This window comes from Excalfactoria chinensis, chromosome 2 (genome assembly GCF_039878825.1).
Source record: "Excalfactoria chinensis isolate bCotChi1 chromosome 2, bCotChi1.hap2, whole genome shotgun sequence".
Classification (NCBI taxonomy): domain Eukaryota; kingdom Metazoa; phylum Chordata; class Aves; order Galliformes; family Phasianidae; genus Excalfactoria; species Excalfactoria chinensis.
The window spans coordinates 69493647-69519689 of record NC_092826.1 but is presented as its reverse complement, the minus strand read 5'-3'; the positions used below and the strand labels follow the sequence as shown (position 1 = coordinate 69519689).

The 26043-nt window shown below is 42.1% G+C and overlaps 1 protein-coding gene across 4 annotated transcripts; it reads right to left on the bottom strand.

Moving 5' to 3' along the window:
* Positions 1-2846: 2846 nt before the first annotated feature.
* On the bottom strand, positions 2847-25172 carry OTULINL (OTU deubiquitinase with linear linkage specificity like). Of its 4 annotated transcripts, XM_072329878.1 has the most exons (9): positions 22454-22546; positions 22201-22288; positions 11073-11232; positions 10921-10952; positions 10730-10821; positions 7946-8095; positions 6989-7117; positions 5291-5563; positions 2847-4446 (listed from the first exon to the last, which is right to left on the bottom strand). In XM_072329878.1, the coding sequence occupies exons 3-9, from the start codon at positions 11150-11152 to the stop codon at positions 4267-4269; spliced, it is 936 nt and encodes a 311-aa protein (XP_072185979.1). In that variant the 5' UTR covers positions 11153-11232; positions 22201-22288; positions 22454-22546; the 3' UTR covers positions 2847-4266. The 4 variants fall into 4 exon arrangements, with proteins under 4 accessions (XP_072185979.1, XP_072185977.1, XP_072185976.1 ...); XM_072329876.1 differs by lacking the exons at positions 22201-22288; positions 22454-22546 and adding an exon at positions 24959-25172; XM_072329875.1 differs by lacking the exon at positions 22201-22288 and having other exon boundaries at positions 22454-22674.
* Between the last annotated feature and the right edge of the window lie 871 nt (positions 25173-26043).

Sequence of the window (26043 nt, the reverse complement as noted above, 5' to 3'; positions counted from 1 at the left end):
GTGAAATGCACATTTCAGGTGAGAATTATGTAGGTAACATAGCCACCAATTTCTTTGAGCTGATGTGACCTTCTCTTTGGAAAAGTAGATCATGGATCTGCCTGACTACCTGGGTGTAGTAAGGTAGATGGAAGCTGAAGAGTGAGAAGTCAACCTGCTGTCTGGAGTTGTGATCAGGATGAAGTCAAGAGATGAGTTGTAATGTTCGGCCTAGGGAGTCTGATCTGTTGTATTTCTTTGATAATGTGAGTGTGCAGGTGACCCTTTCTCACAAAAGAGTAGAGCAGGACTCTCATCATCTGTACTAATGGCAACTCTGACTTCAGATGTAACAAGAAGGTGCCTTCTTGTAGCCAGATCTGCTTTGTGATATATTGTGCTACTAAGATTAAGAGAAGTAGCATCAAGTTGGGTTACTGAAATAAGACATCACAAAGAACTCTCAGAGTATGTAACCTTCACCAGAGAATGCTGTTAGTACTGAAATCAAGAAATACTATAGCTTTTATTACAGTACTCAAATTCATGGGTTCCTTTTATTCTTTATTAAATTTTTTTCCCAGTTCACAAACCAAATGAACTAGATCCATTCGTTTGAAACAAATCTACCGCAGCTGATGTCCCTAAGTCTGCCTAATGAACAAACATGTGGAATTGTGTAGATGTGGCTGCCCTTGCAAATACGTAATGGAAACAGTGGATGTGTTTATGCTTGTTCTGCAACTACTTTCTAGCTGACCATCTCCCCAGACTCTCATGATGCTGGCACCTGACCAGAGCATTTGGTTCTTGCTAATGGACAGAACATAGCTGTCCATTTCTGGCTAGAGCTTGCACCATCTTTCCTCAACGTGGAGAACCAGGCCTATTGAAACCCATGTTCCTTTCCCTTCTGTTAGAACCACCTCCATGGACGAGGCAAGGCTATTTCTTAGCAGAACACAGCTGGCAGCATACACCTGGCTTCCACTAAGAAGCAAGTTTTAAGTCTCAGACACAGAATAAACTCACTACTTTGCTACTGTTCTTAAATCTTCTCAATGCATAATGGGAAATTTTCAGTTGAAAATTAATTTCATTATAATTGGGATCATTAAGATACATTGAGCTAAAATGAGTATCTGTAACATAAAGAATTTTTTGGAATGTTTAAAGATAGGATTAAGTAGCCCCCTTCCTTGTACACTGTTATGGTTCTAAGATTTTTGGTTACTGCTATTCTACATCATAACACCATGTAGTGCAATGGGAGTTCAAGAGTTAATGCTCCAGCTCTGGGCATCTGTCTGGAAGAAGAACTACGTACACTGGGGGGGCTTTGCAGTTAGAGAGGAGATAGATCTCCTGTCCAGGTCACCTGATAGCCCTTTATTCCTTCAGTTCTACTCCCAGCTGCTTGTCCCGACCAGCAGGAGCTGCTGATTTTACAGGACTTGTGATTTCTAAGCAGGCTCCCAGACTCTCCTATGAATCCTTCATGTTTTTGTTTTTTATTTTAATTCTCATCTGATCTTGTTGTTAATCTCCCTGAATGTATTGTTGATATCTCAATAATGTTTCCTCAAAATATGATAAATACAAATACTTACCCAAACCAGAGAATACTGAGTGGCAGGGAGTACGGAGAGGCTTGGAAAGTCTTTAGAGAGATGGACATCTTTGGTGAATTTTACTCCTGAACACCTGAAAAACCCTGGGAGCTTAAACATGTTTGAGACAGGAATGTTGAGGCTCAGACAGATCTGAGAAGACACAAATGATTTGGGACCTGGCTAATGCTCATTGGATCTTATTCAATAGTATACCAGAGAAAAAGAGGATTTCTGAAATTGAGAGTTTCCATGCTGAAAGAGAGTGTCTCAGAGCTGAAAGGGAGAATCACCAGGTCCAGAAACAGAGTCTCCAGGCTGAAAGAGAGAGTTTCCAGGAGAGTCTCTAAGCTGAGAGTCTCTGGGAGAAAGTACAAAATGAGCAAGAACATCTCTAAGCCAAAAAGAAAAGTTTCCAGGAAGAAGAATGGTTTTTACATGGGGCCCAGAGCAGCAGCTGGACACCAAAGGAAAAGGAGAATCAAGCCAATTTGCAGACAAAAAGGCTGACCAGCTGGCCTTGGATGTTGCTGAATGTAAGAGGTGGCCAATGCTTTATACTGACTCATGGATGGTGGCAAATGCCTTACGGGGGTGGTTACAGCAGTGAGAGCAAAATAACTGGCAGTGAAAGGGTAAACCTATTTGGGCTGCTGAACTGTGGAAAGACATTGCTGCCTGAGTAAAGAATGTGGTTATAAAGGTTCACCATGTGGATGCTGATGTTCCCAAGAGTCAAGCTACTGAAGAACAATAAATCAACCATCAGGTCGATCAAGCCGCCAGAATTAAGGTGGCTCAAATAGACTTGAACTGGCAGAATAAGTGTGAATTATTTCTAGCTTGGTGGGCTCATGAAGTTTTGGGCCATCAAGGAAGAGATGCAATGTATAAGTAGGCTAGAGACTGAGGGTTGGACTTAATTAAAGGGGGGTGAGGGTATAACTGGGGTCACTAATACAGAGACTGTATGTAATGTCCCTGTGCTTGCAGGAGAGGGATGTGCTTCTAAGAGCCCACAGTCTTGGCCGTTGGTGAAGGAGGACGATGACTCAACCCCTTGTAGGAGAAACATGAGGGCTGGTGTGAGGTCGATGGCTGAGGAAACATCTGAGTGTGGTCATGAGGGTATTAGGACTGTTGCCACTCACAAGGAAGCCAAGATCTGGTGCCTTTACACTAATGCATGCAGCATGGGTAAATGGCAGGGAGCCAGAGTGACCTAAATCAGATGTAGACATGTAAACATCTTATTTTAGTGAGAAATGCCACCATGTTATATCTTTATTCATCTTTATTAATTCCCTTCTATTAGTACGCTTAAGATTACAAAAAACATACATTTCATCAATGTAACACTTCCAGCTGTAATGCTTTTGCATTGCTATTCATAAATAATACACAAACCAGTAAAAAGCTCTCTATAAAATTCCACCATTTTTTTTTGGTATGTCTGCTTCTACCAAAACAAGAATAAAATATAGACAACTGTATTGACAAGTGCAAGTGTTACACATACCACTGATGCAAAACAGACAATACCCAACACTGAGGCATTACAACATTCCCCTGCAAAGAACAGAATCAAATCTAAAGAGGGAAAATTACTTCATCCAGTGAATAAAGTTTGTGTTTGTTTTGTTTTTTTAAATAAATATTCAACACATAGGCTCTGAAAAGATTAAATTATTCTATGTGTCAAGCTTCTTTCATTAAAAGCTACAGATTATTGAACAAAACTGAGCCCAGAGAAACCGCCAAGAAACAAACTTGCTATATAATACAGCACTCAGGTGTTTGTGTTTATAAATTATATATACAGACACATAAAAACAGAAGGACTAAAGGGATGAAATTGTTTTCCATTACACAAAGGAAGAGAGCAATCTTGATGCTCTCCAACATTATCAGTTAGTTAGTTACTACATGCAACTGCTTTAGCTCCTGCAAGGCCCAGCTCATGCTTCTGTTCCTTGTCCTGCAGGAGTTAAAACCAAGCCTGCCTACTTCTGTACCTCTATGATAAAACAAGGAAAGGCTACATTTCTTGATAAAACTCCGCTTTTTAAAAGACAACCCATGCCTATGGGATTCTATGCTTTTCACACACATCTTGCAAGTTCTGCTGCATCATTTTAGCATTTGTTCAAGTTAGGGCCTCTCATTTTAGAAACCATCTAAACACAGCTGAGTCTTTTAGAAAACAGCATATAAATAAAGCAAATCTCATTCAGTCATCCCAGACAGACTTCTTCAAGCATCCAAGTCTTAACTTTCCTCAGTTACAAAGTAGACCTAACAATGATAAACTTAATTTCAAGCATCTGAAGTAAATGTAGTCTGCAGCTGCTTGCTCTGTTTCTGGAGGAAGACACTGCAATACCAGGAAAAACTGGATGGGATTTGAAAGAGCTTTGTAGTGGCCTCAGTTTACCTCAGATGTGACATTTCACAACCCTCAAATATGACATTTTTCCCTGAACAGTACAGCAATATATTTTGCTATTTATGGCTGACTGGCAGTGAATTGAACTGCAAAGGGAAAGCAAAGCGTTTACACAATAAACCCGTAAATCATTTTGTAATCATCAACATGCATTTCTGCTGCCAATCAGAAACCTAATTCACTGGAACTGGTTATATTATATAAAGGTTAAAAAAGAAAGTCATTTGTGCTTCATGTTCTGATAACTGGGATGTGATAGTAGCGGTCATCCTCGGTCAGTAGAGAAATCTCATTCCATTCCCTTCGGTATTCATCTGGACAGTTTACTTGAAATCCTTCAGTATTAAATCTATGCAGTCTGTAAACTCTGATCTTTACTTCAAGCAGGTATCCAAGAAGGAACAGTTCAACCTAAAAATGAAAGAGGTCATAAGATGTTTATTTCTAGTCTTAGAAAACTAAAATGAAGATAACCCAGGCTAAGTCACCTATGTTACTTCAAAACTGTACACGAGGAATTACAAAGACTGTTTTTTGTAAGCCAACAAAGAAAATTAAAAGTTTCAGGATATTCTCAATGTCCAAACCATCTTTATTCCACTCTTTTTCAGGTATTCTGGGTAATACTTGCAGCTTTGGAAACATCCCTCTTCCACTTGACACCATACGTAATCTGCTCCCAAACTCAGCTCACACAGCCAACTGGAGAGCAATAAGGAACTAATGTTTAATAGATTGACACCTTGAGAAATGGGGAAGCCTGCCACCTTGCGATCACTTGCTACAATGGGGATAAAATGCTAAAAGGAAACACTTCCTGTATTTTAAGCTTGAGAACTGGTTCTTTGTTAACATGTCTTGCAATGGATTGTTTAAACTGGAAAAACGCTTTGGAAAAATAACTCATATCCTTGGGCATAGCCAGACACAGGAAAATGCATCTTGTTAGATCAAAACAAAGATGAATATGTCATGTAATTACTGACTTCATAACTGAAATAAAATGATTTCACCCATTAGAAAGCTCTCTACGTCTGCTGATATCTCACAGCATTTACTTTCCGCCCAGCAAGTGAACTGTCCATGCTAATTTATTCCACTATTTTCTTTTTTCTCCTGGAAGTCTTTGGTTTCTTTCCCTACATCTCAAATAAAACGGATGTGCCAATTATCACAAACGATGTACAGTACATTCCCCCAGTCACATCAGAGATGGGATTACTTCTGCGGTTTAGTTTTTCATTGGTATCATTACCTGGTCTAGGCAACCGGAGTCACCTATGGCATTCAGATGATTCATCATGAAACTCAAAGGGTCAGATGAAGTATCCCGAGCAAAGAGGAGGCTAAAAAGGTGGGGTATAGGTCCATCCCTGTTCTTCATTTGCTCGTAGGCTTCAACAACTTCATAGAGCATGATAAATTTTATAGCCTCATATAGCTTGTGTTCCTTGGTCTCATCAGAAAAGAGTGCATTACACATGTTTCCTCTTTCTTCATGATCTTTAGTACCACTTATTTCAGCCCACTAGAAAGCACACAGAAGAATGCTAGTCAACTTATTAAGAATTTAGATGAATAACCAACCCATTAAGAATTTTACTTAATATGAAAGACATCAGAATAGGAGCAATTGCCACTCCATACTGCACTGTTCCTGTGGCCAAATGTAACTGCAAATAAGCCAGTGGTTTTGAGTGATCTGCAGTAAAATCTGAAGTCTTAGATACTTTGTTTTCCATTTATCTACCTGAATTTATTTGCTACAGACTGCTCAATGTGTCTGGACACTTATGATAGGCTATGAAAAGCAAATGTAATTCCTCTATACAAAATCCACCCACCATCACAGCAGAAAATCAAGCTATGACTGACAGTAAAATGTGCATCCACCAAAAGCACCTCAAAGTTGTAGGAAATCTGCATAGCTGCATCAACTGTGCTATAAGAAAAGGCTAGATTAAGTGATGACTCCTGACTTGTTTGTAAGTTACAACATCCAAAATTCAGTAATTTTCCTCAATATCACCCCTTATGTTAGATGTATGGCTTAGATGTGAAGCCCAATTCAGAAGCAGATAAGTTAAGTTGAACCTATATAAATTGGACACGATATTACGAGCTGTATGTGTTTGTGTGTTCTTCAGTGTGTTCTGATTATGAGGTCAAGCCAAATTTGTAAGCCAAGAATGGACAAGGCAAAGACACATGCAGGACAACAACAAATAGAAATTCCTTGTTCTGCTCAGCTTACAATTGGAGCTCCTCAGCTCTGTGTTGCCCTAGAGGGGTTGAAAGTTGGTGCTAAGCAAATGAGTCAGCCAGGAGATGAACAATGTTGGACTAGACACCAAATGAGAAAGATTAAGACATCCAGTCCTGAACATGGTGGATATAAACAGTCATCTGAAAGCAAGAGGTTTTTCAAGACCACAGTAAGGGATGTTGCTCGGTGACTAGGATTCAAATCAGTTGCAGTTAATTCTGTGATTGTATTTATATGCTGAAACTGCCAAATACAAAGAACTGTAACTCAAAAAGTCTAATTTACTTCATTAATTGAGAAACAGATGCTGCAATCTCCTCATGCGTCCTGAAAGTTCCCTCAAGTTCTGGGATGGCATCTAGGAGGATCTCATATAGCATGTAGTTATATTAATTGAAATGATGAGGTATTGTAGGAGATACCTGACAGCGAGGGCAGATAACCATGCACTAACAGCTGTGGGGAGGGGGATGTGCCTGACCTGCAGGGAGATGAAGTATTTAACCTAGCAGAACCCCAAAACCTGAACACCTCTGCCGAAGTGACAGCCTGCCAGCAGCCAAGCTCTTTGAATCCAAAAGGCAGTCGGACTGCCAGAGAAACATGCAACAAGAAGATGATCCCTAATTCAGTGTCAACCCACTTAGAAGTGCTTTTATGTCACCCAGCCACCTTCTAAATACTCACATTTGTCTTTAATGTTTCCATACATTTACGTAGTTTTCCAAAGGCATTAGGACCTGTGTAGCTTTCTGGCCCAAAACTGTATTGCTGAATCCAGTTGCAACCTTGAGAATACAGAAGCTTTTCAGGAAGCTGGAAGGAAAGAAAGTCAATTAAGTAGAGATCGTAACAAGAAGTAGACTATAAAATTATATAAACTTGCCTACCGAGATCGTAACACATTTTAATTTATGATGTGATTCTATCTTCTGGTTGTACAGTTCAAACAAGAAATAGAAATGGGCTTCAGAACAAATCAAATGTTAAAAGGAAACTTAATTAGGCTGCCAACTCCTTAAGAAACTTTTAAAATAGTCACCAGCCAGAAAAGAAGAAAATATGTCCTCAGCAAAATACACAACCCATACTCTGGAAAAGCTGGATGCATCCAAACTCAGTATGGCTTCTAGAATTACAGACACCTTCCAGCTGGCAGATGTGCCCCTACAGGCAGCAGCCACAGATCCCCACCTCCTTGCTGTTGTCTCCTGACAGAGCTCCAAGGACTCAGGGCAGAACTCAATCTGCTCCAGCAACCTGCTGAGGACCATCTGTTTGATGATTTCTTCAGCTACCTGCCACTGGATTTTGCATGGATGTGAAAGAGGGGGAGATGAACATCTTTTTGGGTTAAGGGACCAACATACAGCAGAGTGGCAGCAACGTTTATCCTATTGCCTTTTTTATTTTCCTTTAAGCCTCATGTTCATTCCGTTATGTTTGGATCAGTGACACTTTTTCAGTGAAGCACAGCTCCAATAGTTTTTAAAACGTCCTCTTTAAATTCTGATAACTAATTTTTTTCTACTCCCACTCATACGTAGAACTTCTCTTGTTTAACAAAGACAGCTGTCTGCTCTCTGAATTCCTTCTGCAGTGCAAGGGCGCCTGGATCACATCCATTTAGGAACTGAATTTTACCTTTAATATATCTCTCTCCCTCATCCATGATGGAAAAGGAATGCCGTGGCTGAATATCTGAAAAAGCACTGCTCTTAGGACGCAGTAGTTGTCCTTCCTGACCTGTCGCAGATATTTGATATGATAGTTCTGAAACAATTCATTGTATGCCTAAAAAAGAGGAAACAAATTTAGCAGTAAGCGTTTAAAAACTCACGTTAAACTGGAGTCTAATTCCAACTACTCAGAGAACTGGGGAAAAGAGAGAGTATATTTATAAGCTTTATATACACAAAAATGATCTAACATCATAGTTTTTGTAAACATCTTAAACTGGTACTGCTCCTTAAGAAGGATTCTGTGCTCTCTCTAAACTTGGCTACTTGCTCCAATCTTTGCACTGTTCCCATCATAAACATTTACACAATCAGCCAGTTCAAAATAGATCAGTAAAAATTTCGCCATAACAGCTTTAACCCTCATCGCTTCACAAGTTACACTGGTGCACGGGATGGAGCAGCAAGAGCACAGGAAAAACACATCTGGAAAGAACTCTTTTTAGCAGGAACATCTTACAACTGAATCCATTATGCAACAGTGACCTAAGAGTGAGGAACAGCGGGGACAACTGCAGCCAATACCACTTCTTGGCTGCGTAATCTGAGTCTTCCTTTGCATCAGCTGTGATAGCTGTAAGCCTACTGAATTCTTTCTGCTGTTTTGAGAAGTTCAGAAGGCTCAAAGAAGGATCGGATGAATGCCAGAGCCAGAACAAGATGCGTATTGGGAACATGTGCCAAGAGCAGGCGAAGGCAGGGAATCAGGCCTCTTCTTTCAGGATGACCAGATGTATCAGCAAACCACATTCAACAGAACAACATAAGAGTCAACAAAGTGAGGAAAATGGGGCAACGAAACAAGCAAAGGAATTCCCTTTTGGTGGCAGCAAGCAGATGAGGCTGGTTTAGGTTTCTAAAACGTCTTTCTTACTATGATAACCTCAAGCCATTATAACCATCTATTCACTAGACTCCCCTGAGCCTCCTTTTCAGCTCCAATCATCTAACACACTGCAGGAGCTCCTGAAAGATCCACTGCTTGATACATATTTGCAAATCTATTAGAGGTTGCGCTGCTGTCAGTTACTTGTTCCTCCAGATCACTTTCAGCCTTGCTATGTGTTCTGGGCACTTTCGGCACTGTTGTTTTTCTGCATTTAATCTGGATTCCTTTCCTCATTTACCATTTGGACATGGCTCCAGGTTTTTGAAAGAGCTCTTTTTTTCTAGTAATTCCTTTATGGTGCTATTTATCCCTACCAGCTTTCTTCTACACTTTTAAGTCCTTCTTAGTACACATTTGCTCTGTGACTCTGCTGACACAACCTAAAGCAATATGCCAAATACACTAACCATAAATACTTAGTCTCTTTGCAGCCTTTTAGGTTCTTTTTAACAGGCTTCCTCGTTTTTACTCAGTTTCCCTTTCTGAAGGTGGATGCAATTGTAATGATCCTTTTGATTTGTTGGTCTTGTAAGGATGCTGAATACAAGTACACACTGTCTCCTGTTCTAGAGAAATGAAATCAGAAAACAGCATTTTGAGGCAGATCCTGTGCAATACTCAGGACCAAGGCAAGGGTTACATCCTTTCTTAAAGGTTTCCTGAAAAACTTTCACAAAACAGTTGATGGCATTGATCAAATGCCATGACAAAATCCTGAATTTCATCCCCATAGCTGTCATCCAGCACAGAGAGCCAGTCCATCTCTCTCATCACTATTGCACTCCCTGCTCTCTCTCTCAGCATTACATGTTCAGTGTTCCCACTGTTCTTAGATAATCAGAAATACAGACTGGTGTTGCATTTGTCCCATGCTAGTCTTAAATTTTACAGCAGCATACTAGGATGTAAAGTGACAGCTGATTCACTGGATTTGACACTAAGCTTGCTTTAACAGATACTATTACCATAGCACCAGTATAGCTACTTTAGCTAGAAATTGTATGGGGAAAAGTACAGATCCAGCCCACAGTTTCTGAGCCTCCTTAGTCACTAACACTTCACAGAGTTGAAACAGAGAGCTATAAAAGAGATATTTGCTCTTCTTCAGCCCTAAAGGCCCAGCCCCGCCACAAGTTAGAATAACGGCCAGCACCTGTCAGGCCCTTCAGAGCACTACCTCATACCCACAAAGCTCTCTGCTGCACTGCCTCCCTCAGCAGCTACCCAGATACAACTGCTAACCCTATGCACATACAATAACTTATTTCATTTGTGAGAACTGCAGCTGCCCTTTCTGCCTGTTAGGGGTAAAAGCACATGCACACAATATACACAACTGAAAAACACGTGAATGGACAGAAGGCAGCTATCTAACATTAATGAACCATGAGCTAAACAGATCCCCAGCTCAGGAGTTCAGCCATCCAGGACTGAAAGCCTGATAGATATATGATTAGTAAGATGATTGCAGCGGGCAGCTTAAAGATACAAGAGACACTGCCTCAAAACAGGCTATTTAGGCTGCAGTGCTAAGGATGATATTTTCCCACTGTAATGAAAGCCATCCAGATCACTCAGAACTACTGCTTGGGTGGGTTGAACTACAGAGAAGAATTTAGATAAGATGCAAGACTAAAATCTGATCTAGATTGCAACTGCAGTCTTTAAGCATGGTAATGCTGTCCGTTTGTCATTGAAGCAGCTGGTGCAGCAAGCTCTGGCAGCTGTAGCAGTTGCTTGCACTGGAACTGCTGTTCTCAGGTAGTTCTCTCCCATCCTCATGCAGAGATTAACTCTTACCTCCCTCATGTGTTTGGCCTGCTTTGTTTCTTCTCTCCATTCTCTTGCACTGTAACCAAGAAGATCAACTTCTTCCAACACGCTGTGATTCTCTAAATCAAGATTAATTTGCAGATTAGTTACCTTCTGCTGTTCTGCATTTAAAGGGCAGGGTGGGGATTAATGAACACAGAACAACAACAAAAGATTACTTCCGAGTTTTCTTTGAAGGTAGCTGCTCCACCTGAAATCCAAATGATAAAACAGGTGTCAAAGAGGAGTTACCAAAGGAAAATATTTACCAAAATAAGCAACAGCATCAAAAATTAAAAGTCTGCAAGCTACCATCTGAATTGAAACCTACCGTTTCAATAGCTGTGCTAAAAAGCTGTACAGCCTCCTGCAGTACCAAAAGACAGCGACCAGGAAAGACATGCTTAGCATTAGCTGTAGCTTCACTTTTTGCCACACGAGACACAAGGATTGCTTGGTAGCTCTTGTCCAGGACTGCACTTCATGACTTCCTGAAATAGTAATAAAAAGAAAAATCTTTTCACTCTTTTGCAATACTATTTGTATTTTATTTTTTTTTTAAACTACAAAAAGAAAAATCACCCAAGTGCAAATAGCACTGCAAATAAAACACACAACACGACATGCAAAAGGAGCACTATACTTAGCGACTCACTTGATTCTTCAAGTGTCTGAGCTTTTGGGTGTATGCCATTCATGCTTCCAAAGCTTTTAGTTCTCATAACAAAGGCTACATATAGTCAAAACACAGTGGAGGTCTTCACAAGAAGTCTAATACCAAAGCAACTGCCCATAGACCCATAGTCATTACTTTGCCATTAAATTGAGGTTTTAAAGACCAGAAGTTGTTGGCAGTTGTAGTCTGCAAACGAACCATATAAGGCAATAGATCATAGCAGACTATGTACTATGTGAATGCTACAGGAAATAAAGGAATGTTTCTGGCTCCATGGGGACAAGTTTAGGGTCAATGTGAGGCTCAGGAGAAATCTGCTCCTCAGAGATTTGGTAGAAAGCCAGGAGATGATCAACAAAAGGACTGTGCACTCACTGTTCTTCACAGATATAAGCCAGTACAAGCCTGCTTTGCTCTCCTGGTAGTATTGGGAAGGTTAGAGAAGGGTTTGGTAGTCTGCTACTAATCATGAAATCTAGAATTGAGAGGGGTACAGAGGTTGAAGAGCTGATGACTGCAGCATTTGCTCCCTACTTAAGAAATGTATGCTCTGACTGAAATCTGAGAATATGGAACTCCCAGCATTTACAACCAACAGCTGCTCTATCCACTTCTTAATTGACTTACTACAAAATTTAAACTACTTCATTATTTTTAAAGGCATCTCTAAGGAAGGGTGAAAAGATTCCTCCCTAGAGAGTCCATGACAGGAATAACTGATGCAGCACAGATCTATGCCAGTTGAACTTTTGCCCCTTCTGGCTCTAACAGTTTTCCATGCCCTGTCAACAGCCATCCAGGCAGAGTTGCACATGGATTCAAACCTTGGTAACGAGATAAACAGCCACGCATGCTTTTTTATGAGTATGGTTGCATACATACAGAGCGCTGCTGATATTTAGTCTTTCCTGATATTCAGTTGTTTGAAGAAGTTTTATTACAGGATGTCCTACGTAAGCTGTCTGGAAGCAAGACCCGTAACTGGTCTCTCCCACAAACGAGAAGCAAGTTAATAGCTGTAAATGTAAGAGAGTTAATGAACTTTGAAGAGGTAACAGGAGGAGTTGGGGGGTACTAGTTCTGGTTACACAAAATCTATGCTGCTGTGAATGCCTTTCATGCAATACAGACCAGTTATCTTCCTGCTCATATGCTGCACTAACAAGTGCTTAGCTGGCATGACCCAGTGTTACTCCAGAACATGCTGAGTAGGAAAAAGCACAACAAAGAAACCAAAAACTGAAGCTGAAGGAAGAGTTTGCTACTGGTCCCAACTAACAGACAGCAAAGCATCACATACACAGTTCAAAAACGTCACAGATCTTGGAAACACTGGGACAATCCCACCTCCAGCACACTGCAGATGAAAATCAATAGAAACCTTCACAATAGACACCCTAATTGCTACCAACAGAGCAAAAATTAAGCAATAGAAGAAGACAACATACCTAGTAGAATCAATGCACAGCAATTTACTCTTTTTTTTCAATTTTTTTTTTTTTTATTTAGAATAAAAACATCAGCATTGAAAAACTTCTTTCATCTGTAAATACCTGAACCTCTTGCTAACTAAAACAGAATTTATGGGGTTACAAAATGTCACTCAGTCCAGTCCATCAGTGGGTGTTTTGGACTTGCACTGCCACACTGTTGTATAAAAATCAATGATAACTGGGGTTTGGCCAGCAACCCTGCTTGTGGCAGGAAGATTTGAACTTGATGATCCTTGAGGTCCCTTACAATCCAAGCCATACTATGATAATTCAAACAGAATTTGTTGACAGCAGTTTAAACACAAGGTACCCAAAGAAAGGCACAGCAACCTTTAAATCCATTACTTAAGTGATCACACAGCTCCTTTTTGAATAAAAATGTGAGAGCTGGTCTGTCTGTTCAACTGGCACGTTGTTTTATTGGGTACCAGAGATGTATGTCAACAGCCAGACAGTACTTAACATTTCTTCCTTAATTTCTCTTATGAGCAGAAAGCTGAGAGAATTGCATTAGCATGAGCTCTTCTGTTAAATCAAACAATCTCTTGTAAAAGCTTTTGATGGCACTAATCCTGTAAAGAGAACCCAGAGTCCAAGAAAACCCATTTCAATGCTCAGGGTTAGCAGGAACATGGGCAACTATTCTCCAAGGAGTGCTGGGAAACACTGGCTTACTCATTTCAATAAAAAAAACATGAATTCATGTCAGAGAACATGCAGTAATTAAATACTGTTTACACATTTTTATGTTATTTGAGGATTTCCAAGTAGGAATTTCTCTAACATAAAGCCTAATAAGAGATGGGAAACCCTACAGACACGTGATTTTGAGTATCTTTACTACACTTTTATTACAGCATACTCTGGATTTCATAAACTTTCCCTCATGCCATGGGAAAGTTGCTGCACAAACAGCACTTTGTGATCCAGATACTACTTCCAGTGCTTATGTCACACTTAAAAATGTAATTACATTTTTTATTCAAGCAAGTGACATTTAGAAGTGGAGCTGGATCGCAAAGTACTGCTGATAAAAATACATCATGAACAAAACATGAATCAAAGAAGAGAGCAGTTTAAAATAGATCTTTCCTCCCCCTATCTGCCCCCTCCAAAATTCTTCAGAAAATTGAGAGTAATTAAATAATAACACACTGGTGGGGGAAGAGTAAAATAATCCCCCAGATTTTTCAACTCAATCCATTCCCTAGGATACAGACACGATTCCTCCTCTTCCCTCCAAAGGCAGATACAGAGCTGCTGCCCTGCAACCCAACATCTCTTTGATGAGTGACTGCCACATCAACAACCTCCTCCTAGTGCCAGACCTTGAGGTTTTACCCTGCCAAAGACAGCAGGAGGGAGACTCTGAAGAATGCCAGAAAAAGTGATGAATAACAGACGTCTGCAACATCTGTATCTTTCACAAGTAACTCTCCTACCTCAACAAAAGTCACTAAAGAAAAGCCCCACATCTGACCTTTTTATAAGTTTATTTTTTTTAAGGCTGCCATCTTCAAAACACACGTATGATGCAATACAAGATGAGTGAGATCAGCCTGGGAACCCATACACACCACCACGTGCAGTGCTGGAGCACATTCCAGTGTCCCCATGCCTAATGGCACCAGTCAGCTCCTTACTCCTCCACCTGTAACGAGGCTATCAGAAAGATAACAGAGCATCTTCCAAAATTAAAAGCTGTGTGACTCCTCTTCATAGTCTTTCATTAATTTTGGTGTTGAAAGGAGGACGTAGTATGAAACTTGGCTGCTTGATACCAACAACTATCACACAACACTGTATCCAGTACCTAAAAAACAAGTATAAACTTCTCCAAAGAGGGGAACAGAATTTGGGTTCCCTAGTTCCATCCCTCCTTCTCACTTCTCTCTTGGATACAAAGGTAGGAAGAGAGACTGGGAATTCTTGACCTTAAAGAAATGCATAACTCACATACCCTGTATATCAGACCCTTTTCCAACTTTCTTGAACCTCCAGCTGAGGAACTGCTTAAGTACTTCAACTAACACCAGCAAGTCTTGGCTCCAGGAGGTCCAAGTCTGCCTGCATTCTTTGTATGCCTGTCCTTACTGCATGTTACATTTTTCCAAATTATGCAGAATAAGTTCCAAGGCATGTTATAAAACTGACTAACTCCTTCTTGTAAGAGAAAATGATCGAACTTCCCCTTTTAAAACAGATACCTGTTCTAAGTGATGCATAGATGTGCATGTACACATTAACTGATGGAGTCAAAATAGGTAAAAAGCTATTAATTATACAGACTGAATAGTTACAGTAGACTCCATTCTGTAACACCTTATAAAGAGAAATACACATTTTAAGAAGTGCCAAGTGATTGCACACTTTCTTTGGTTTCCCAGAGTTTAATATCAGCACCCTAGGGGAAAAAAAAAGAGAAACTATCAAAACCAGAAGTGATTGAGCACAGGGTATTGAATCAATCAGTGCTTCCCATACAACTGCTTCACTAAGAAACTATACCAAGCAAAGCAAAGTCAACTTGTTGAGCAACTGCTTCACCTGTTCTGATGTAGCAACTAGAAATGAGGATTTCTGCTTGGTATGTGTAGGTTGAGAGGTAACAAGGTAATAGAGATCGTATCCAAACAATAGTTGGATCACTTTCAGAGCTTGAATTAGTTTCTGAAATCATGAAACAATATCAAATTATGATCTTTCCCCGCATTGCTAATGGTTTGGAAGTACCTGAAGGCCTCATACCCAGAGAGTGCTGTATGGCTCTATGTCCAGATAGAAACTGGTGAGTACTGGGACTGATGCTCTTTAATATCTTCATCAATAAAATCAGCAGTGGGATTGAATGCACCGCCAGCAAATTTGCTGATGACACTGAGCTGTGTGATGTGGTCAACATGCCATTGGGATGGGATGCTGTTCAGAGAGACCTAGACAGGCACTGCGCCCATGTGAACTTCACTAGGTTCAACAAAACCAAGCACAAGTGTGCCCAGGTGGCCAAGAAGGCCAATGGCATCCTGGCTTGTATCAGGAATGGTGTGGGGAGCAGCACTAGGGAAGTCATCCTGCCCTTGTACTCAGCGCTAGTGAGGCACAACATCGCGCACTGTGTTCAGTTTTGGGCACCTCAGTACAGAAAGGACACTGAGGTGCTGGAGCAGGTCCAGAGAAGGACAACAAGGCTTGTGAAGGGCTTGGAGAATGCGCCCTACAAGGAGCGACTGAAGGGACTGGGGTCTGGGGAAGAGGAGGCTGAGGGGAGACCTCATTGCTCTCTTCAAATACCTGAAAGGTGCTTACAGTGAGAGCAGGGTTGGTCTCTTCTCACTGGTGACAGGACAAGGGGAAATGACCTCAAGTTGAGCCAGAGGAGGTTTAGGTTGGATAACAGGAAAAACGTCTTTACAGAAAGGGTTGTTAAGCACTGGAATAGGCTCCCAAGAGGTGGCTGAGTCACCATCCCTGGATGTGTTCAAACACTGTTTGGATGTGGTGCTCAGGGACATGATTTAGTGGAGCATTGATAGTTAGGGTAGTATGGTTAGGTCATGATTGGACTTGATCTTTAAGGCCTTTTCCAACCTGAGTGATTCTATGAGATGTCAACATCTGCCTAATAAACAACAAAAACAAAAGAACAAAAAACACAAACAAACAATCCCAGGTCCAAGCTTACTAGAATCGTGCAGTTACCTAGAAAATTGAATTTTTCATGTAGCACAGAGGTCCATCACCATTAAGAAAGCCTTTATGTACCTGGCTGGTCTGCATAGAAGTCACAATTGTTCTTTCAGTCCCTGACACTGTTCCACAAAGTGCTCTCAGGAAAAACACAGTTAAAAAGGCAGGCAACCTCACCTGGATATTCTAGTCTTCAACAGGACCTGAACTGCAGTGGTGTCATAGAATCATAGAATTACTCAGGTTGGAAAAGACCTTGAAGATCATCAAGTCCAACCGCAGCCTAACATGGTTTACGGGCTGGTTCTGCCTGGTTTTGTGACCAGCGGGGCTGGGAAGACCCACAGGCCCATTCCCCAAGAAAGGGGAAAGAGGAAATGTTTCTGTCTAGCTCTGACACTCACTCACTACCACTCTAGTATGAGGAGCACTTACAAACTATAAAAATACACCCCATTAGGATTACCTTTACAAAACCCAATTTCATCTATGTAGTCAAGATTTTAATGCACACCTTCACCTGCATATACCCTTTTCCTCCCTACAAATTCACACAAGAACAGAATAAAAGGTCCTTTCTATCCAGGACATTCAGACAAATCAAGCTTAGCTACACTTCCACTAATGTAAGACAGAACATGAGATACTTTGGAGTCCACATGAAAAGGCTTTCACATCCTAAAAAAGAACATTTCTTTCAAGCCCACTCCAACTGTTCCATTTATGCCTACATGACACACTGCATGTTGTCATTCCTAAAGCCACTCAGGCTTGTTTCTTTAACTCACAGACACAACTCTCTGAAATGCCTTCATATTTTTTTATTTTTTTTTTTATTTTTTGGTGCTCAATCCAAACTGACAGAGTAAATCCTTTCCTCTTGAATATCTTCTTTTGCTTATGTTTCGCTAAGAGGCCAGACTGAAATTAATACCTTGAGTTTTTCTATTGACTTGTTTAGATAACTGAAGCTTCAAGCAGGAAAAAAAACATTCTTCTTGCTTCTTGTTTGCAGTACGGTGTTTAGTTCTTTTCCTTGTTAAAACCCTGTTTGCAAGATAGCACACAGAATCACGGAATGACTTGGGTTGAAAGGGATATTAAAGCCTGCCCGGCTCCAAATCTCTGCCATGGGCAGGGCTGCCACCCACCAGCTCAGGCTGCCCAGGGCCCTATTCAACCTGGCCTTGAGTGCCTTCAGGGATGGGGCACCACAGCTTCTATGGGCAGCTGTGCCAGCCCCTCACCACCCTCTGAGTAAAGAAATTCTCCTTAACATCTAACCAAAACCTCTCCTCTTTAAGTTTAAAGCCATTCCTCCTTGTCCTATAAAGTTGGTTCCTTTTCTGCTTGTAAGCTCCCTTCAAGTACTGGAAGGCCTCAATGAGGTCTTCCCCCCAGAGCCTTCTCTTCTCTTAGCTGAACAAGCCCAAATCCCTCAGCCTTTCTTCACAGAAGAGATGCTCCAGTCCTTATGAGCTGTACCCCATCCCTTCCTACAGTCACTAGGGCCTACCCAGGCCAGCCATCTGCACTTCCCTACAAACAGCTGTACTGCAGGCACTTTCTCTCCTGGTGCCTCCAGTGGTCTATAGCAGGCTGTAGTGGTGACTGTGCACAAAACAGCACTTGGATGTCCCTGGTGGCCTCTATGGTTCATCCCCAAAAATCAATGGGAGGCCCTTTACTGAAAGGCTGCAGCTGAGGGAAGAAGGCAGACAGAAATGTTTGTCCACCCAGCAGGCACTCACTGCAGAATAGCATCTAAACTTCCACTTGTCAATAAGCAGTTATCCCAAGTGATAGCCAAGGAAAACAGTAGCATCAAGTAACTCATGACAAACAACATCAATGTCAGAGCATACTTACTGTCTGAGCACTATCAGTGATAGCTGTTCAGCCTTACAGGCAGTGCATACACCTGGCATCAGGGGCTCACTAAGCTCCCACTTCCAAAGCCCGCCCCTTCAATCAGGCTGCATCCATGCAGATCATCATTCCCACCACCACTTGTCAGATCACAGAAGATCTTGCTGCTGTACCCCCATGACTCCGATTTTACATCTTCCTGCATACCACAGCCCCCGAAAGCTCAGCAGACCCTCCATGTCATGCAACACCACACAGAACCGTGTATTTTTTCACAAACATATAAAAGCTACACCTCCTGGAGGTATATCAGATAACAACATCTGTGTTCTCCACCTAAGAATGTGCAGAGGTTAATCAAGCTGTGTAACTTGTCTGCCTGGGATGACTGCTTGTCTCCTCTCCTCTTTCCAAGAAGGATCAGAAACAGAAGGCAAAATATCAGCCATCACTTAAAATAAAAGACAGGAATCACTCTTACATCCCCTTTCCCCCCTCCTCCACCCTGATGGAAATCACACCCCCAGCTTCATTCTGCACTGCTAATGCTATCAGTGTGGAGGCAGATGGGGTTTTAAACTGCGTTCTCTCTTCATCTTTTAAGGGCACCAGTTTCAAGCTGACATATTTTAATTAGCTTACATAGCCAACATTCTGAAGTGCAGTAACATGCATTTCTGTCCTGAAACCTTAAACGAGGTTTCAAGGTAAAACTTTTCACGGTAAAATCATCTGCATCAAGAACACTTACACATGTTACCTAAGAAAGGTTTGAACAATCAGTAACCCTGGAACCTGGCAGCACCATTTTTAGAAGATCCACAATGGCACAAAATCCTCTATTTTTAAAATCCTCAGCCTGTGGCAAGTGTGGCACAGCTAAAATTCATGCACAGGAAGTGACATAAAGTGAAACCAGAACTGAAGAGCATGCAGGAGCTCAGTAGGCCGCTCCAGCGGGCATGTGTATTGCTCAGAGCTCTGCTTGAAACAAAGCTGGGAGAAATAAGCAGGACAGCTGTGTCACACAGACCTGAAGCAGGTACCAAAGTCTGTGGGGTGACATATTGTGACAGACTCTGCTGAGGCTGCACAGTTTCAGCTCACACTGATGAAAACCATACTGGCATCTCTCCTGCAGCAGCTGACCCAGGACCTTGACCCAGTGCTATGGCACGGGGTGATGGTCAAAGCCCCATATACATGGCAATGTCAAGACAATACTTCCTGGATTTTTAGTCCTCCACATTAATGCAACACGGTTCAATTAAGACAACACAACCACCCTGGTCAGCCCAAAGCCTTCTCACCTGACAAATGCTCGCTGAAAGCAATCTTTGGGCATCACAGGTTGCCTTGTCAACCACGTTCATTTGCATGGAAACATGGTGCAAGCAGCACCTGTCCTTGCTGGTGATATGGGGATAGGAGCTAGGGATGCATATCCTAGCTTTGTCAGGAGCTTCCAGCACAAGCAATAGAGAAATCCCAAATGCTGAGCTCTGGTCCAAAAGTGGATGGCACTGGTCCTCAGCAATGAAAAATGGGGAAGAAAATACAAAGTCAGAGTAAGGCTATGAAGAATCTAGAAGTTTCTGACAAACATTTTTCAGGAAATTCATGAAGTGATCTGCTGAAGTTCTGGAGTATCTGACAGTATGCTTGCCTTCACTGGAGCCTTCTCAAGAAACAGACAGGAACACTTCTATCTCCACTTCTTGTGGCTATAGGATAAAACTTTGACTTTATATAGGTTCAAATGACAGATAACACAACCACACGTTACACTGTTCACTGGAAAAATACAAACATAAAACAATCTCTCCCTCATACCAGATCTTGTAATAACTAACTAAGCTGCCCAGCACCCAGGAGTTGGATGTACTGTCAGAAACTCCCTCAAAGCAGAAAACAGATCCATTAGCAACTCAGGATCAGATGCTGGACAGCAACCCAGATGAGCACTTCACTTCAGGAGTATGACTCATTGAGACTGTCGAAATAAAAACAAGAATATAATAGGACTAGTAGGGTCCAATAGTAATTTTTAAAAACCTATTTCCCAGCCTTAGCCAAAAGGAAATTAAGAAGCTCCTTAAGGTGAGCTTTATGTAATTCTGTAACCACTCTCACAAATTTACTGTGTACCGACAGCAGCATAACTGTACAACCTTTGGACACCTGAGCACTGGTTAGTCCTTCATGTTTTCAAAACATCTGAATGACAGCCACACTCACCTCCCCTCGTGTCATTCAATAGCACTGTGACTCCCACAGTTCAGCTGCGTGGGGGCAGGAGATACAGGATGGAAGTGTTTCTGAAACCTCAAACTCATTTGCCTGGGTAATCATGTAAGGTCAATTGCTTTCAGACATGAAGCTAATGGAAAATTGCAGGCCTTACTCAAAAACTTGTCCACGTTTGTTGTTGTAGCCTTGAGAGATAGGACGTGCAGATTTAACCTGGAAACTGTATCTAAGAAACAAGGTGGACAGTCAGTCGTGATGCTGAGTGGGAAAGCCACATCATCAGAGAACCTGGTCCAAAATGTTAAACAAAATGAAAAAAACAAACAAAAAACAACATCTACTCCAATGGCAAAAAGAAACTTGGAACTATGAAAATGAAGTGGGGTTTTTTTGTTTGTTTGTTTTGTTTTTTACAGTGGTCCAAATCTGAAAAGCACCACTAAAAAGCTTTTTACTGCTGTTTTTGTCCTTGGAAAATGTATCTAACACCTTTCACCTTTTATAGGACTCTTAAAACACTACTTCCAGTATACCATACAAATAGGCACAGTTGCAGCTTTTCCTCATGGTATCTATTTCAGTTCCTAATTTATTTATTTGCCCAGCAGTAACAACATGCAGTTCTTAGAGGAACAAGCTTCCGTGACTATAAAACAGTTTCCTGAGATCAAAAAGCCAAATGGATCGTTTATTTCTTCCCATGTCCTACACATTTTAACTCTTCGTTTCAATACCTGCAGACACTAGAGCAGGTCAAACAAGTGGGAGTACCTGCAACAGAGCACCACACAAGCTTAAATGCACTTACTAAATAGCACAGAAAACAGATTCCTTCTCCACTTCAGCAAAAGGCAGAATAAGCTGAATTAAGTTGGTGCAGCTCTTCCAAAGAGCAGACAATCGGTTCCTATGAAAGGCAATTGGTTCCTACCAGAGAGCTGGACCAGTAACCACCGAAACAGAAATGTAGCCCAAAGTGCATGGCCGGAAGGCAAATGGGCAGGGTATCCTCACATAACAAAACCAGCGGTGACTTCAGAGACACACGGTACTAAGGACTATGGGCAGCTGGGGAGCAGTTCAGAAAGGATGCATGATCATCCTCCTGAGTCTTCCCAAACCATACGCTCATTTCTAAACTCCTTTTCTCAAGACTCTCACCTTTTCAGTGGAAAGGAAGCCAGACTGCAAGATTTAAATTCAGATTCAACATGGTGAAAACCAAGCAAAGAGCAAAAGCCCAAACACACACCCAACATGAAACAGCACATGGTGCTTTAAAATCAAGACAAACCATGTACATTAAGTCTTCCACACAGAGCATTCAGAACAGCAAAGTTCTCAAAGAAAGAACAAGAAACCGAACTCCAACATACAAAGTCCTATCAGGAAGAGCTGTCACACAACCTCTCCTCCAACAAAGCCCGACGGCAGCGCGCAGCCCTCCAGACCAGCCTCAGGCAAGTGCTCTCCGCCCTACACACCAGTGTTAGCGTTCCTCGGTTCACGGGGTCGTTCTCCCTGGGAGCCCGCGGAGCAGCTTTTCGGATATTCCCACTTTTGAAAAACAGCCTCAAAGAATTCAAGTGGAAAATAAAACAATGGGGAAAAAAAAAAGAAAAGGAGAAGAATAAGAAGAAAAAAGAAAGAAAAATCAAAAGGAAAAGCATCGAATAAAAACTCTATACGCAACGCCCCTACCCCCTCCCCGGGCAGCCCCCTCCACCCCCGCCTCACCGCGCGCGCTGGAGGCCGGCTGGAAGCGCCGATGGGCTCCGGCACCGCCCCGTGCGGCCGAGAGGCGGGCAGCGCCGCGGGGCCGCCCCTGCCGAAAGGCGCAGTGCAGGTGGGCGGTGGCTTTTACCCGGCAGACCCGCCGGGAGGGGCGGGTGGCGCCCTGTAGGGTACTGCGTCCTTTGACAGCGGTTGTAGCGGTGGAGGGTGGCGTCAGCGGCATGTGTCTGAAGCTGAACCCAGGGGCGTAAACACGACTTAGTGACTTCAGAGTCGTTTTCTGTGCTTTCTTTTCTTTCTTTTTCTTTCTTTCTTTCCTTTTTTTTTTTTTTTTTTTTTTTTTTTTTTTTTTTTTGGGGGGGGGAGGGGGAGGGGGGAGGGGGCATCATTAAAATTTCATTTCCTTGCCATTCATTCATTAGCAAGACGAAATGTGTTTGTCCAGAAGAAAATTCTCCCTTGCCAGATACTGATCCTTGAGGCAATCCTTTAGCTGTAATCTGCTCCTGTTTGAATAAAACGATGTGATTTATATTCTGGTTACACATTAAGGAACAGTTTTCCTTCATGTCCTCAGGGACTTTGCGGGAAAAACAGAAGGGAATTGTAATGGCCTGAGCAAGTGACGCAGGCTTAAGTCTTACAGAGTTATAAGCAGTTTCTACCAGCACAGGGCTAGGACAAACTTGCAGGGGTTTTGTTTGTTTGGTGTGGAAGATCTTAAAATGAGAGTTTTCCAAGAGTTTAAAATAGTTTAAAATGAGAGTTTCCAAGAGTGGAAGATCTTAAAATGCTTGGAGATAAACCTTTTAAATAGTGGTGTGCCTAGCACTAACTTGGGAGGCCACAGAAAGCTATGAGCAGATTTACCTAAGTAAAAGGAAGTACAGGTTTAAAAAACAGCCGGGGACAATAAGGTTAAAAGCTTGTCTTGATCTAGCTATATGTGCCTCTGTTCATTGTAGGGGAGCTAGACTAGATGGCCTTTAAAGGTTCCTTCCATCTCATATGATTCTATACAGGCCTGAAGCTGTCATTTGTGCAGCACTCTGTGCTGCTCCTCAGAAAAATTCATCTTGGAGAAAAAATAAATGGGATGACACCACTGCACGCCTTTATGCTGAGCACAGTTAGTCCATGCTACAGTTTGCCTCCAGGTTGGGGTGTAACACACTGCTGGAAGGGGACACACAGCACAAAGCGGTGTTGCCTGCACCGCGCTGGGCTTAGAGTATCAGGGCGGTGCTCCTGGGCCTGTACCGCCTGCAGCAGCCACAGGCTTTGCTTCCCTGCCAGCTCCAGACACTTCCTCCTCGGTTCAGACGGAACAGTGTCAGTGTTGCTTCGTGCTCTAGCCAAGCCCACATTTACCTCTTTCTGCACACTTTCAATTGTGCTAATATATTGGGATTTAATAGATGGTTTCCGTGTGCAGCCCAGCGTGAAAGTTAATGTTTATCTGGCTGCTGACTCACTGGGGAAGAGAGGTGAAACACACATAGTACAAAAGCTGCAAATCAAGCCCCACTCAATGAGTCCCTCTCAGCTGGCTCTCTGCTCTCAGGCCATTCACTCACCACGAGTGCAGACCCAGAGCATATGCCTCTCTCTGGTGCTACAAAGGTTCAGAAAGCTTGTCCGGGTGAGAACTTCCCCCAGATGCCTTGGAGAACCATACTGGGAGCTGGAGAAGGTTCAAGTTTGAGTGGATGCTCAAAGTGTTCCATGCAGAAGCAAAGTGCCTCAGAGCAGGCCCATGTCTGTGGGGACAAAGGAAAGCTCCAGGAGCTCACTCAGAGAAGCTTAAGTCTGATTTTCTTCCTCCAGAGTTTCTTCTTGTGGCACTTTGCAAACAAGGCTGCATGCCAATAGCAAGCCTCCTCTGCCTCAGGATATTTAAGATGTTTCCTGATTTTAGGGAGCACTGTGAGCTTGCCCGTAGCACAAACCTCACCTTCCTCTGTTTCTCCAGGTGATAGCTCTCCAAGCTGCAGGCATGACCTGGGACAACCTCACTCTGCTTGTACTCACATGAAGCTGCAGAGCAATCACTCTTAAAAAGCTTACACTGAAAGCTACACTAAGCAAATATGAAGATATTTTGTCTGTCTCTGCTTAAACTAGTAAATCAGCAGCAGAAGAAACTGTACATTCTTGCTCCCATCTGCAGATGAGTGACAGAAGCACAAAGAACCTCAATAATTCAGAAGGAGTGCTAAAAATGTTTGCTGAGACAAAGGCAAACACATCCAGCTCAGTAAAAGTGGAAAACTCAGGTAGGGGGGGTTGACAAGAGCTTCAGCCTTCAGATTTTCAAGTCCATTATTAACAGCCAGGAATAATTTCCTCATTTATTATAACTTGCTACTACTGCTCAGGTCAGGTATAGTCCGGCACAAAGGTAAAAGCAGTGCCCATGCAGCTGTGATCTCCAGCCCAAGAGTATCCTGTGGCCAAACACCAGCCTGGGGGGATGCCGTAATGTAGAGCACAGCTCCAGGAACTTACCAGCACTTCTCTTTGAGTGGTTAATTCTGCTTCTCTTTTCTTGCTCAGTGAAGTGGTCTCCACTTTTACTTGAATTCCTGTCATGTCGCCTCCGCATCTTCTCTCCAGTGCCTTTCCAGCTGGATCTCTCTCCCCTGGCTTCTTGTCCTAGGGACAAAGAACGAGTCCTCACAGACTGAGTTTGTCTTTACAGATCAACAAACTGAAAGGATCTGACTTCCCGTTTCATTTCCGTTCAAGTTTTCAAAGTCACACAGGCTGTGTCTGCTTCTCTATATCCAAGCCACAAGAAGAATCATCAAGCATAACTCAGCTATTTATAAATGTCATGTTGTTACCTCCCTGCATACCTTCCAAGCTGTTCCAGTGCCGGAGATGGCAGGGTCATTTTGAGGCTGTGATGTACCTGATTGATCTATATCTTAGTAGTCCTCAGAGTCTGTCTTGGAGCTGCCTCTTCTTTTTAACTCCTGTGTCATGTTTGATTACTGAGGATTTAACATGTTGTCTTCTGTAGAATGTACTTCTGTGGAAACATAGTGACTGTGAAGGTGTGGTCCATGTGAGAGTCCTTTCTCTGTTAAAACATAGACAATGGATCAAAGCAAAATTTACACAGATATAATTAATCAGTCACTTCATGGATACAGTTGGTTGTTTTTTTACAAGAGTCCTCAGAGAGAGTCTTTCCTATTCCCTCCTCACTTGCTTGAGGTTAATTGAGGCCAGTGGTTTCTCAACAGTCTGACTACTAATTCTTTCTTAATTACACCAGAGGAAGATATATCATGGCGCCACAGCCTACAAGTTCACTAAGGCCAGTCTCCTGCTCTGAAAATACCTACAAGTTCCTATTTCAGAGATGGAGGTAACCGTTTGCCCTGCCTATTGACTGTTTCTCCATATTACAGATGGATTAAAAATATCCCTGGAACGCATCTGGTTACTGACTCACATTTTCCCTTTCACGGGAATGGCGATTTCCTTGTCTATATTTTTTTTTGTTACATCACTTTTGCTAAATTGATTTTTAAAATTGTATTTCTCCATTATCATAATTGGACCGAGAACGTTTGCTTAAAATG